This window comes from Sciurus vulgaris (assembly GCF_902686455.1).
Source record: "Sciurus vulgaris genome assembly, chromosome: 2".
In the NCBI taxonomy this organism is placed as follows: domain Eukaryota; kingdom Metazoa; phylum Chordata; class Mammalia; order Rodentia; family Sciuridae; genus Sciurus; species Sciurus vulgaris.
Genome location: NC_136462.1, coordinates 110,310,086 through 110,322,975, shown reverse-complemented (window position 1 = coordinate 110,322,975; position 12,890 = coordinate 110,310,086). Strand labels below are relative to the sequence as shown.

General features: G+C 39.1%; 1 protein-coding gene across 1 annotated transcript in view; it reads right to left on the bottom strand.

The window, feature by feature from the left end:
• Positions 1-12,890, bottom strand: part of TLN2 (talin 2) — a 419,729-nt gene that overhangs the window by 158,354 nt on the left and 248,485 nt on the right. The window contains exons 11-12 of the mRNA XM_079125623.1: positions 3,086-3,149; positions 1,953-2,057 (exon numbers count right to left, since the gene is read on the bottom strand). Coding sequence (XP_078981749.1) covers positions 1,953-2,057; positions 3,086-3,149 — 169 coding nt within the window. The remainder of the gene's footprint in view (positions 1-1,952; positions 2,058-3,085; positions 3,150-12,890) is intronic.

The window sequence follows — 12,890 nt, the reverse complement described above, 5'->3', positions numbered from 1 at the left end:
ACCATGGACATATTTTTCTTAGACTCTAACTCATCTTTGGAGAATTGATTTTTTCTTCAATTTGTTATTCAATGCTCTTCTTCCTATTCACAATGGTTTTCTGTGAGTTACTATCTATCCTACGTTTACTGACCTGTGTGCAAGAGCCACAACCTTTTACACATCAGAGAAACTGACTCTGCATAAACCCTGATGTTATTAATGCCAGGTGATGGGAACACCAGAGATGAATTTCAATCTTGAAGAACCACAGAAAAACTTAAGAAAACAGATGAAAATTAGTGGGATTGTCAGTGGACTGTTGAAAACCCATTTAAACCCTGAGAGGTGCCAGAACTCATTGACCACTGGCTCCCTTCACAACACTGAAGGGACAACACAGCTCCTAAAATGAGCAGGTCTTCTCCCCTGGAGTCACAGGCTGGTAGTTGCTGGAATGGAGGAGGTAAGTGACTCTCTCTTGGGCAGGGTCACCCCGGCTAAGGCAGCACAGCCAGTGGTCACAATGGTCTGTGAATCAAAGACCAGAGTTCAAGACCTAGTTCCTTCAGTTACCTGCCTTATAACCCTGGGAAGTCACTGCATCCCCCCTCTTGACCTGTTTTCTTACTTATAAACAGAAGAAAATTGTAGTCATTCTTCCTAACAGATTTGAATGAGACATGCCTTGCATATAACCGTTTTCTAAATATTATTGATAGCACTGGTAAAAGGAATTGTTGTTATCTAGAGGGCATTAGTACCACTCAAAATTTTATTCATATTTTAAAACTCCCATTAAATATCAAAGTTTCCATCTCTAAATAATTTTTCTTAACAATGAGGTGGTTGACAGAGGCGTCTTTCATTGGCAAGAGCCCCAAGTGTTTTCTGGTGTATAATGGAGCAGGTTTGGTTGGTGTAACTACCTGGCATGAAGCATACACCTCTCCAAAGTATCACATTTTGATTCTTCCTTGCTCCAGGGGAAGCAGCTGGCTCTAGTGAGGGCTGGGGTCAAGAGAAGCCTCTTAGAGTATATCAGAATATCCTTCCTTTGCAGTTCTCCTTAGCTGTGGGGAAAGAACCCTCTTCTTTCACCCAGTTTGTCTCCAGCCTCCCCACTTCAGTCCCTGACAGCAGCTACGACACACTTGATTCCATCCCCATTTGCTGAAAGCAACAAAAGAGGCCTCACAACATGGCAGGGCTTCCTCCAGGGCCAAGGGCAAGAGGCAGAAAGACCTAGAGTCATGGTGAAACAAGAAATCAGTGAAACCTACTATTTGGAATGCAGACATTGAGTAGCTAAGGTCAAGAAGAGCAAAGGGGGAAGGATACTAATGGTGGATTTGTCAATCAACCCGAGAAGACATCCATCCAGGGTCTTCTTGGCATGGGCACAGGTTGCATTTCAAAGACATGCATTTTGTTATAGTAGAAAGACAAATGATTTCCATGAAAAGAGATTCTAAGTCTACCAAAATTCCACAACCTGTCTTAGGTGTATAAATTAAGTACTACGCCTCTGATATGAATTCAGTTTTGTCTGTAGTGGTCAACAATTTTCACTTAGTCCAGAAGACTTTGGATGGTCCTGAGTAAGATGTTCTCAGTGGAAAGAACAAGCAACAGTGAGCACACTCCTTCGTGATTTTGCAGTAGCCATAGTGATCCTAGTCAAGACACAGCTGTCCGGCTTCTTTATTCTTGAGTTACCAATCGCTTATTATATAAGAATACATGCAGAGTGTACATGATAGATGTCCAGAGGCCGTGCAGGCAGCCAGGCTCACTCACCAGCCTGGCCACTCACACCCTTCACATACGTGCTGCAGTTAAACTCAGACCACGGTGGCCAGATGCTGCATCCACAAATGCCAGGGGTCTAGGTGTGACAAACCATGCTTAACAGCAAACGCTTTAATGAAAGAAAAAGGTGGCAAACATCCTCCCCCCTCTGCCCAACTCACCTTCACTAGGAAAAAAGATACACCGTACGTCCGGAGGGATCGGGCTAGCTTGACGTATTTGACCTTGGCTTCTATTTCACTCATCTCTCCACAGTTTTTATGCTCCTACAAAAGTGACAGTAGAAAGGGACCCATTATTACAGCTCTACTAGTAGGTGGACTGGTGAGCAGTGATTATTACAGGTAGGGTACATAGGGGCCCTGAATGGTAAGTGATGCTTGTGTCTGAATCCCTCCGTAACATAGCTATCTGCTGAACAAGGAGTGGAGCACAGAGAGTGTTCAATTTGGGGCTTTTAAACTAGAGTTTGAACCCAAGCAGCCTACACATTTTGCACTGAGTCCAATAATTTGTACCTGTGTGCAGTGTGGCAGGAACAGACCCATAATTACAATCAGGTTCTCAAAGGACTCCATGTCTTAAGTGTTCAGGGCCCACACTTTAAATGATAGCTAGAAAGATGTTCTTCTAAGGACAATGTCATTCTAACATCTATATCTTTCCAGAGAGGAGGGTATATAGGTCCCTGTATAAGATAGTACTTGGAAAAAATACCAGATGAAATAATACATCTTGTATACATGAAATTTATATTTTAACTTCTATTTCCAGAGCAAAGAAGACTTTGATATCTCAGGTTCACTAAGGTGTTCCATGATCAAGTTGATGACAGGACTTTTCTTAGTGGTTGCCCAGAATGGACAAGTCTTTTTAAAAATAAACCTGGATTTAAAAAAAAAAAAAAAAAAAAAAAAAAACCACTGGATTTTAAAAAGGCACTTGATCTCAAATTCTAGCTTCATAAAAACAAATCTCAGGACAAAATAGTTACTGGTAGCTTCTCCCTCAGTGCAGTTTAATACTCTATCACCTTGTTTTAATGCTACCAGTGTCAAACCTTTTAAAATAAATGTATGCACATTTTTCTCAGAAGGGCTAAGTAACCTTTACCAAGAAAGTATGGATTAAGATAATAAATCTGTCCAAAATAGAACTGTCAGCTTCTTTACGCTTGAATTACCAATCACTTATTATATAAAAATACATGCAGAGTGTACAAAACTATCATGTGCTTGTGTTAATGAATGAGGATGGAGAGTGAGGAGAATAAATTACTATACATTTCCAATACCTGAAATATTCTCTTTTCAGCTCCTCTCTGCTTGATGTACTCTTTAGGCAGGAATTCTTTTAAACTGAGAGACAGAAATTTGAAAAGGAAAGGCATTTATTGTGTTCTGTGATGAGCAGCAAAGAAAAGAGAAGGTTAATAAAACTCACAGTTTAGTCACTAAATCTCCCAATACTTTATGGTACAATTAATAACAGGCTGTGATATCCTACAACACATTTAAATAAGGACATAGTAAAACCAGACTGATAAAAAGGGTCAAACTAATATATAAATGGAAAAATTTCTAGGATATACTATGTAATCAATGTCAAAGGACACAAGAATATACAGTATGCTATCCTAAGAAGGAGAAAACTATTCCTTAATTAAAATATTATTTTATATTGTCTATTTATTTTAAAGGGTAATAGGAGAATAAACCTAGTACTAATAAAAGTGGTTCTGCATGGGAAAAAAGGGAACACAAGGAAAAAGGACAGGATGAGGCTGGGTTCCTCTGAACATTCCTTGTATTAAAATCTTTTACTTTGAAAACCACATCCAGTTGCACAAAAGCAACATCAAAAAATCTAAGGCAAACAGAAATGTACTTAACAGTGTAGCATGTTGACACCATTACTACAAAGAAAATATTTCAAGTAACTTTGAAGAACAGTCTTTTGACTACACATTCCTGGTGGAATACATCTTAAGAATAAAATGAATCACAGAAGGCATGTAAGTAAAAATATTGATATTTTAAAACCATATCCCTCTCTTCTCTATGCACACGTAATATAAAATCAAGGTAGTAGATTATGTATAAGTAGGATGCTTTCTATAATTAGGATAAAGTAAATAAGTAATTACGTTTATTGTTAGAAATCAAGATTTTCAGTATAAAACAGACATAAACAAAAACACTTCACTAAAAAATTTGCAATCTTTTCTCTGAATAAGAAATATTTGCCTGAGGAACCAATTCATTTTTATTTCTATGAAAAATATTTTCTCTAGCTATGATATGGAAGAGGCCAGAAGCAAGCACAACTTCATGGCAAATAAGTCCCCCAGTGCCTTGACTAGGTGGTCTCCAACCACTAGTTCCACTAGAAGAAACCTGGGAGTCTTGGAGAAATGACTCAGTCTAGGTCTGGGGCAGACAATGTACTCAATGCTCCTAAGACCTCCTGATGTCTTCAATCAAGAATGCTGTCAAGGTGTCACCAGAGTTATATCATTGACTATCATTGTCCAAAAATGAGATGATTTTTAAGACTTTATACAAAAGAAGAAAGGTTAACAAAATGAACCAATTACTGACTTCAACAATAACCAATTTATGACTAATTATTGACTCATCTATGTCCCCCTTCCACAGCCCTGCCCTGGATTATTCTGAAGCAAATCCCAGACATCATATAATTAATTTCAGGTGAAGGGACAATTTTAGCATCAGAAAAAAGATAACTGTGACAATTAAAATACAGATATGTAAAAATCCATAATTTGTTAAAATTCATTGGTCACTTTAGGAAGTTGTTGGGGTGTCAATTCATACCGAAAACTGATAAAGGGAAAGAACAAAGCATTTATGTTAATATTTTTTATCTGTGGGATGATGGAAAGATTCATTAAATAGAGAAGGAATGACAGAAGTCCAAAATCAGCAGTTTAAAACTCTTAAGGACATAATCTATAGATGAAATCAAACTTCAGTGTCTCTTAAGATGAATCAATGACAAACTGATAGAAAATTTTGTACTAGGTGGATCAGATTGATAATATCTAAACCTACTAGTCAATTTTATTATTAATAAAAGTAGATAGGCAGACAACAGATACCTCTGGACTGATGCAAAAGGAAGCATACAGCACCACCAAGAATTATTCCTGATAATGAGGAATAAGTGCAAATACAACAACCAGAATTTAAGTAAGCTCCTGGATCTAAATACAAGTTTACAGAACAGGGACAGAGGAATATGTTAGGGACACCATCAGGATACAATCAACCACAGCTAAGCATGAGTAATTCTATAAAAATAACCCAGGCTCCTCACAAATAAATGGTTTAGTAGTGGTGGTAGTGAAGGACACAGTAATATATTAAAAGGGATTTAACAAATGTATTTACTACAGAGCTACAGTAACAGAGACAGTGCAGTACGAATATAATAGACACACAGTCCAATGAAATAGAATTGAAAGAAAGTAACCCATTTTATGGGCAACTGATTTTCAACAAGGATTACAAGACAATTTAGTGAGTAAAGTTTTTTTTGTTTGTTTGTTTTATACAAATGGTGCTGAGACAAGGAGATTTCTACACACATAAGAAAGAATTTGGATACCCATCTCACATCATGAACTAAAACTAAATGTGGATGACAGACTGTAATACAACTAATTATAACTGTAAATATAACTGCATTTGTAAAAATTACTACAGCTAAAACTATACTCTGAAAAAACACTCCAAAAAATATAGGAGTAAGTCTTTAAGCTCTTGGGTTAGGCAAAGACTTCATCTATGATACCAAAAGAATATACGGCAAAACAAAAAGTAAAACTGGACTACAGGGTCGGAAATATAGCTCAGTTGGTAGAGTGCTTGCCTTACAAGCACAAGGCCCTGGATTCAAATCCCCAGCACCACAAAAAACAAACAAACAAACAAAAAACTTGGACCACATAAAAATTCCCAGTTTTTGAATTACAAGTGACACCACCAAGAAAGTGAAAACAGAATACACAGAATGGGAGAAATTGTAAATTATATATCTGATAAAGGGACTGTACCCAGAATATATAAAAATGCTTGCTATTAAGAAAAAGACAAATTGCCCAATTGAAAAATGGGCAGAGGATCCAAAAAGACATTCACTAAAGAAAATAAACAACCCATTTGTCTACAATAAAAAAGAAAATAAACAAATGGCCAATATGCACATGAAAATACATTCAACATCACTAGCCATAAGGGATAGGCAAAGAAAAACCACAAAGTAATACAATTATATACCCACTAGGTAGGCTGCAATCAAAACAATGAATAATCACAAGTGTTGACAAGGACATGGAGAAATTGAAATCTCACACCCTACTGTGGAAATGTAAAATGGTATAGTTGATAGTTCCTTAAGCTATTAAATGATTCCACTTCTTCATTCATATATATATATATATATATATATATATATATATATATGGAAAACATGAAAACATGTGCACACAAAAGCTTGTACATAATAATACCCACAGCAGCACTATTCATAATAGCTGAAAGGTAGAAATAACTCAAATGTCCATCAGCTGTTGAATGAATAAATACAATGTGATTTATCCATACAATGGGAAATTATTAAGCAATCTAAAGAGATGAAGTACCCATATGTGTTATAACATGGAAACACTGTGCTAAGACCAAAGAAATCAGTCACAAGACAAGTTGTATGATTCCATGATGAAATGCCCAGGATAGGCTAAGTGACAGAGACAGAAATGATTAGGGGCTCCCAGGACCGGGGAGGGGTGTGGGGGAAATGTGGGGGAAATGGAGAGTGATTGCTAACAGGCAACAGGGTTTCTCTTAGGGGAGGCAAAACCATTCCAAAACTAGGTCTCATAACCTAGTAGTCGTAGAATCCTATGAATATACTAAAAGCACCAAACGGTGCAGTCCAAAGGTGCAAATTATAACATGTGAACTCTATCTCAACAAGGCTTTTGATGAAAAAGTCTTGTTAGGATTCTGATATTAAGCAAGTATGAAGTGATGTTTTTGAGACAATGGGAGAAATGTTAACATAGACTCATAGATTAGGTATTAGACGATATTAAGGAATTATCACTAACTTTGCTAAATTTTAGGATGAATATGATGTGTGTTTAATTTTAAAAATTTCACATTTTTAAAATCATTAAAAATTATTGTCCATTGTTACTGAAAGACTGAAGTGCATACAGAATAAAAGATAGAATGGCTGGGGTTTACTTTAAAATAATCAATCAATCAATCAATCAATCAATCAATAGGAAGGGGTGGACTCCATGAATACTTGACTAAGGATTGTTGTCTGGTCCACCTGCAAAGGACTTCTGTTGGCAAAAGTGAAGTACATTTCCTGTGAGATCAGGGATGTGATCTGAACACCAGTAGAGCACTCTGGCCTCATCCAGAGACCCTAGGCCATTTGGCAGGAGGGTTCTAAGACACAGCTAATCAGCAGCATTATCTGTTATGACTATCATTAAGCAACTCTGTGGATAAAAGTGAGAGAGAAGAGGAAGCACTCAAAAGAGGAGTCACAGAGAGGTATATCACTGAGGCCACAGAACTGGCAATAACAGAGAGCCTCTGACCTCCCAGACTGAGAGGGGCCCATGTGAACATAGTTGCTTCAGGGTCCCTCCAGGAGCATGCTGCTTGGAATTAACGGGTGCATCATGAGCTGGTTGCTGTGGTGGGCATCTGGTCAGTAGCTCACACACCATCACCAGAGAGCCCTGCCTGAAGGTGACAAAAAGGCCAGGAATGCCAGGGCAAAGGGGCAGGTGGTGTCCCGTGGCCTAGTTAGGGGACACAAGGCTAGACATCTATGGCAAGAAAGTTCTGCGCTGTAACCATCTCCCTCCATTTAAACTCTGTACAGCTGGCCCACCTGAGTCAGCCCCCTACCCATTCTGCAGCAGGTACCAAGAACAACCTCAAAGGGGCACTGTAGGACCCTTGTGTTTCTGGGGTTGACTTTGGGTGAGTTTAAAAAAAATTAAGAAATGATTGTTTAGTTCTTTTGTTCATTTCATGATTGGAATATTTGTTTTCTTAGTATTAAGCTTTTTGAGTTCTTTACATATTCTGGATATTAATCCCCATTAGGAGTTGGCAAAGATTTTCTCCCATTTTGTACGCTTCCTCTTCCTGCTCCTTAGCATTTACTTTGCTGTGCAGAAGCTCTTCAATTTGATGCCAATGATTTAATTTGAAACCAATGATTCTTGGTTTTATTCTCAAAAGAAGAAACACAAATGGTCAACAAATATATAGAAAAAATGTTCAACATCTCTGGAAATCAGGTAAATTCAAATCAAAACTACACTGAGATTTCATCTCACTCTAGCCTAAATAGCAATTGTCAAGAATACAAATAATAATAAATTCTGGAGAGGATGTGGGGGAAAAGGCAGACTCATAAATTGTTGGTGGCACTGTAAATTAGTATAACCATTCTGGAAAGCAGTATGGAGATTCCTCAAAAAACTGGGAATATAACCACCATTACCCAGCTATCCCACTCCTTGGTATTTATCCCAAACAACTAAAATCAGCATACTATAGCAATATAGCCACATCAACATTTATAGTAGCACAACCCACGATAGCCAAGATGTGGAACCAGCCCAGGTGCCTGTCAATAGATGAATGAATCAAGAAGATGTGGTACATACACACAATGGAGGTTTACTCAGCCATCAAGAAAAATGAAATTATGGCTTTTGCCGGTAAATTGATTGGAGAACATTATGCTAAGTGAAATAAGCCAGACTCAGAAAATCAAGGATTGAATGTTTCTTTCATATGCAGAAGCTAGAGCAAAATAAGGGAAAAAGTTGGGAGGGGTTGGATAACGTACAGATATAGGGAAGATCAGTAGAGTAGAAGAAAGAGATCTACAGGGAGAGAAGAAGGATGAAATGGGGGGAAATGTGGAATAAATTTGACAAAATTAGGCTATGTACATGTATAAATATACCACAGTGAATTCCACCCTTATGTGATTATAAAGCACTAATTATAAATAAATAAATGAAAGGAAGACCAGTACAGCAGAGGAAGGAGAATAGGGAAAGGGAGGAGGGTTTGGGAGGGGGGAACCAGGAACTGAAATGGAGTAAATTAAACTCTGTGCATGTATGATTATGTCAAAAGAAACCCAACTATTACATATAATTGTAATACACCAATAAAAGAAAAGAACAAATAATTTAAAAATAGCAAGTGTGTGTATGTGTATGTATTTCTCTCTCAGCATATCAGCACGGTGTCAGCACAATGCAGGAGGGCGCAGGCAGCCTGTCACCACTACCTGCCAGCCAGCAGGGCAGCAGTTCCAGCTCAGTTGTTTTGATTACCAAGACAGTCTGCAAGGCTCCTGAGCATCTGGGATGTGGTTACAAGGGAAATGTGTTAGCCTTCTCTGAGAAAAATGGGTCAGATTTTCAAACCTGATTGGAAATTTTCTAATTAAGTAGGCTCTGGCCAAGCACAGTCCCTTCCACTGCCCCCTTAAATAGTCCTACCATAAAAGGTTAGCCATCTAACAGACCTGCATTTAGACTTCACTCCGCCAAACCCTACAGTCAGTCATTTAAGCATCACCCTTGCTGAATGCAGTGGTAATAATAGCCCTCCCATTTCCCCAGTGAGTGGACTGGTCAATGCTTTTCTTACTAAGATCTTCAGGAAGTTAGAAGTTTGCAAAGAATTAATTCTTCTATGATCCCTAATCCCTGTGGCCTAACCAGTTGCACTGGGCTCCATTCTGTGGCAGTTGGCATATATTGCATGATTACATAATACCCAGATATATCCCATTTACTGCTGCAACAGGATAAAAACTGAGCTACCTAATGCTTCCTAAAATTACATATTTACAAAGAGTTATTAGAGACAGGTAAGATAACTATACAATCTTTAAAAGGAAAAAAAAAATGATAAAAATCTAAATATATTCTGCCCTCAGATTGCTTCATGATGGCCTTCAAGTTCCTTCACAGACGAGGCACATACTTTTGTTTATGGCTTTTATAAGAAAGACAGGCAGAAGATGAATTGGGGATGCACAGAAAGAAAAAAATCTGGGCCCTACATGAGAGATTGGGAAGTGAATGAAAAAGTCAAAAATTAAAAGGTTTCTGAGAGGAAGATATGACTCTGTACTTTAACTTTTTGATCTAACAGACGACAGAGGGTTTCTATTATCAACAGCTTCCATTTATTGATGGTCAAACACAGTTTCAGGTGACACAAGTAATTAAATTTTGACAAAAGCCCTAGGATGAAAAGGTCCCATTTTATATCGATACTCTGGTGTTCAGAGATGCTGGGTGAATGACTCACACCATAGCCAGTAGGTCAAGCTTGTCTGTGGGCTGAGACATGATCTTGACTACTGCACACCTGGTACCTCCAGGTTACCCTTTAATCAAATGCCAACCCATGTGATCAGTATCTCAGACTCTTCAGACAAGGAGAAGAGCCATGGAACACACAATCAGATTATAATAGAGGCCACGTAGTCACAGATGATATTTTAGAAATACCCAGAAGCCACTAGAATCAGAAGGGAAATTTAATAATTAACACATTTGAGGCAACAGGATCTGGAATCAAACCCAGGTGTTCATAAAACCTTGTTTTCTTCTTTTTTAAAGACAAGGTGTAATTGTATTTTTATGATATATATTTGAAGGTACATACATGCTGCTTTGAAATACACTTACAAACTGGAATGATTACTGCAATCAAGCAAATTAACGTATCATCTCACAGAGTTACTGTTTTGTGGTAAAAGTACCTAAAATCTCTTAGTAAATTTCCAGTATACAATATTAACTAAAGTCTTCATGTAGTATATTACATTTCTAGACTTGTTTATCTACACTAATGAAACTCTGTACCCTTTGACCTCCATTGTCCCCCTCATCCCCACACTTATACTGGTAGCCACCTTTCCACTGTTTCTGTGTATTTCAGGGTGGTTGTTGTTGTTTAACTCCTCATATAAGTGAGATCATGCAGTATTTCAATTTCTGGCTTATTTCACTTAGTATGTCCTTTAGGTGCATCCATGTTGTCACAAATGGCAGGATCTTCTTTGAGGCCGAATAACATTCCACTGTATACATAACAAAACCTCATTTTCTAACATAAAATTTAAGCTGCCTGTACAAATAATTACAACAGAGGAGTCCCAAAGATGGCAATACGTTGCAAGAACATGAGGAGGCTGCTATCATTTGGAGAAATGTTAACGGCCTCTTATCTGTCCCAGAGTTGCTACCAAGTAGTTGCAAGACCCTGGGCAAATTACCACTTCTCTAAGCTTGTTTTATCACCTGAAAAGCAGGAAGGATTCCTACCTAGGATTGTCATTTGTCTTATGAACTGAAAACAAGGTGCCTCATTCATGAGGAGCGAGGGCATCAGTATGAACATATGAGAAGCACTGGAGGGCTTCCCCAGCAGAGGGTGCAGGAATGGAGGGAGGTAGAGATGCAGTGGGGACTGTCTCCCAGAGGTCACTGGGACACAGGTTTCTTACTCCAATCTTTACATTGAATCATCAAGTGATTAATGATAACATCTCAAATTTAGTATCACATAAAGTTCTTAAGCTGTTGACCCCAGGACCAGCAGCACCAACACCACCTAGGAACTTGCTAACAATGCCAGTTTTCAGGCTTCACCCCAGACCTGCCCAGTTTATATATTGAAATACTGCATATACAGCCCTCTAGACAGTTCTGACAGAGGCTGAAGAAACACTGGCAAAGCAGGCAGACAGCTCAAATTACAAATCAGACACATGTGGATTTGAATCCAGACTCAAGATGAAAATGTCTGTGTGACTGAGATCTGATTGAGTCCTGGGGACCTGAGATGAGGATACAGGTGGAAGGAAGCACTGAACGAAGCATTAGGGAAATGCCTAGGGTGTAAGAAAGAATGGGGAGTAAGGTGGCACAGGTTAGCCCCATGTGCTGACACAGCAGAATACCACAGTCAGAGCAATTCATAAAGAAAAGAAACTTACAGTTCTGGAGGCCAGGACGCCTGAGACTGAGGCACTGGCAGGTTTGCTGCCTGGTCAGGGCTGTGTCCTTCAGAGCGTAGGGTTGCTGTGTCCTCCCTCCCTTGGCTAATCAGCAAGCTAGGAGACTGCCATGAAAGCCTGTGTCATAAGGACGCCAATCCCATCCAGGAGGGAAAAGGTCTCATGGCCTAATCACCCCCTAAAGGCCCTGTTAATACTATCACATGGGCAAAACCTAGATCCTGGAGGGGACACATTCAAACCACAGCAACATACCAGGAGCACAGGAATTGGGTCTGAAGACTTGTCTCAGCCACCTGGTAACTCTGTGACCCTGAACCAATCCAAATGCCCTTAATGCAAGCATAGCTTAGGGCTCCCTGTTTGACAGTTTTTGAGTTTGGAAGTAGTTAGGGAGTTAAGCACCGACCTTAGGAAGCTGTGTCAGGAGGAAAGAGCAAAGGTGCCACTGAATGACCATCGCGTCCCCAATGTGACAGGAGAGCTCTTGGCTGTGGAGATCCCAGTGTGAGGGGGATGGTGAGGAGGGGGACATAAAACACAGCTGATGAAAAACAAAAGCTGAAATGCCTGCTTCATTGTTAGTTTGAAAACAGAATCTATAGCCAAATTATTCTGACAAAAGCACACCGAGGATCAGCTTGGCATGGCAAATATGCATCTGAACTGATGCCAGGCGAGAAACTGACTTGAGACTTCCTACCGTGTCAAGAGCTTTGCCTGTTGACAGTAGTATTATTTTGAATGCGTGGCAGAAAATTTCCAAGTCCACTCTAAATTTCGCACAACACAGATTCACATCCTGGTTGCTTTGTTTACTACGGGGTTCTTCCCAGGAATACCCACACAGGGTCCCATCATGGAGGATGAGAGAGGTTTCCTCAGTCTGTGACCTGCCTGTACCCAATCATTGGGCCTTTTCTTCTGGTAATATACAGAGGGATAGAACCTTTGCATCTGGTCTCCAACACATGTGCATTTGC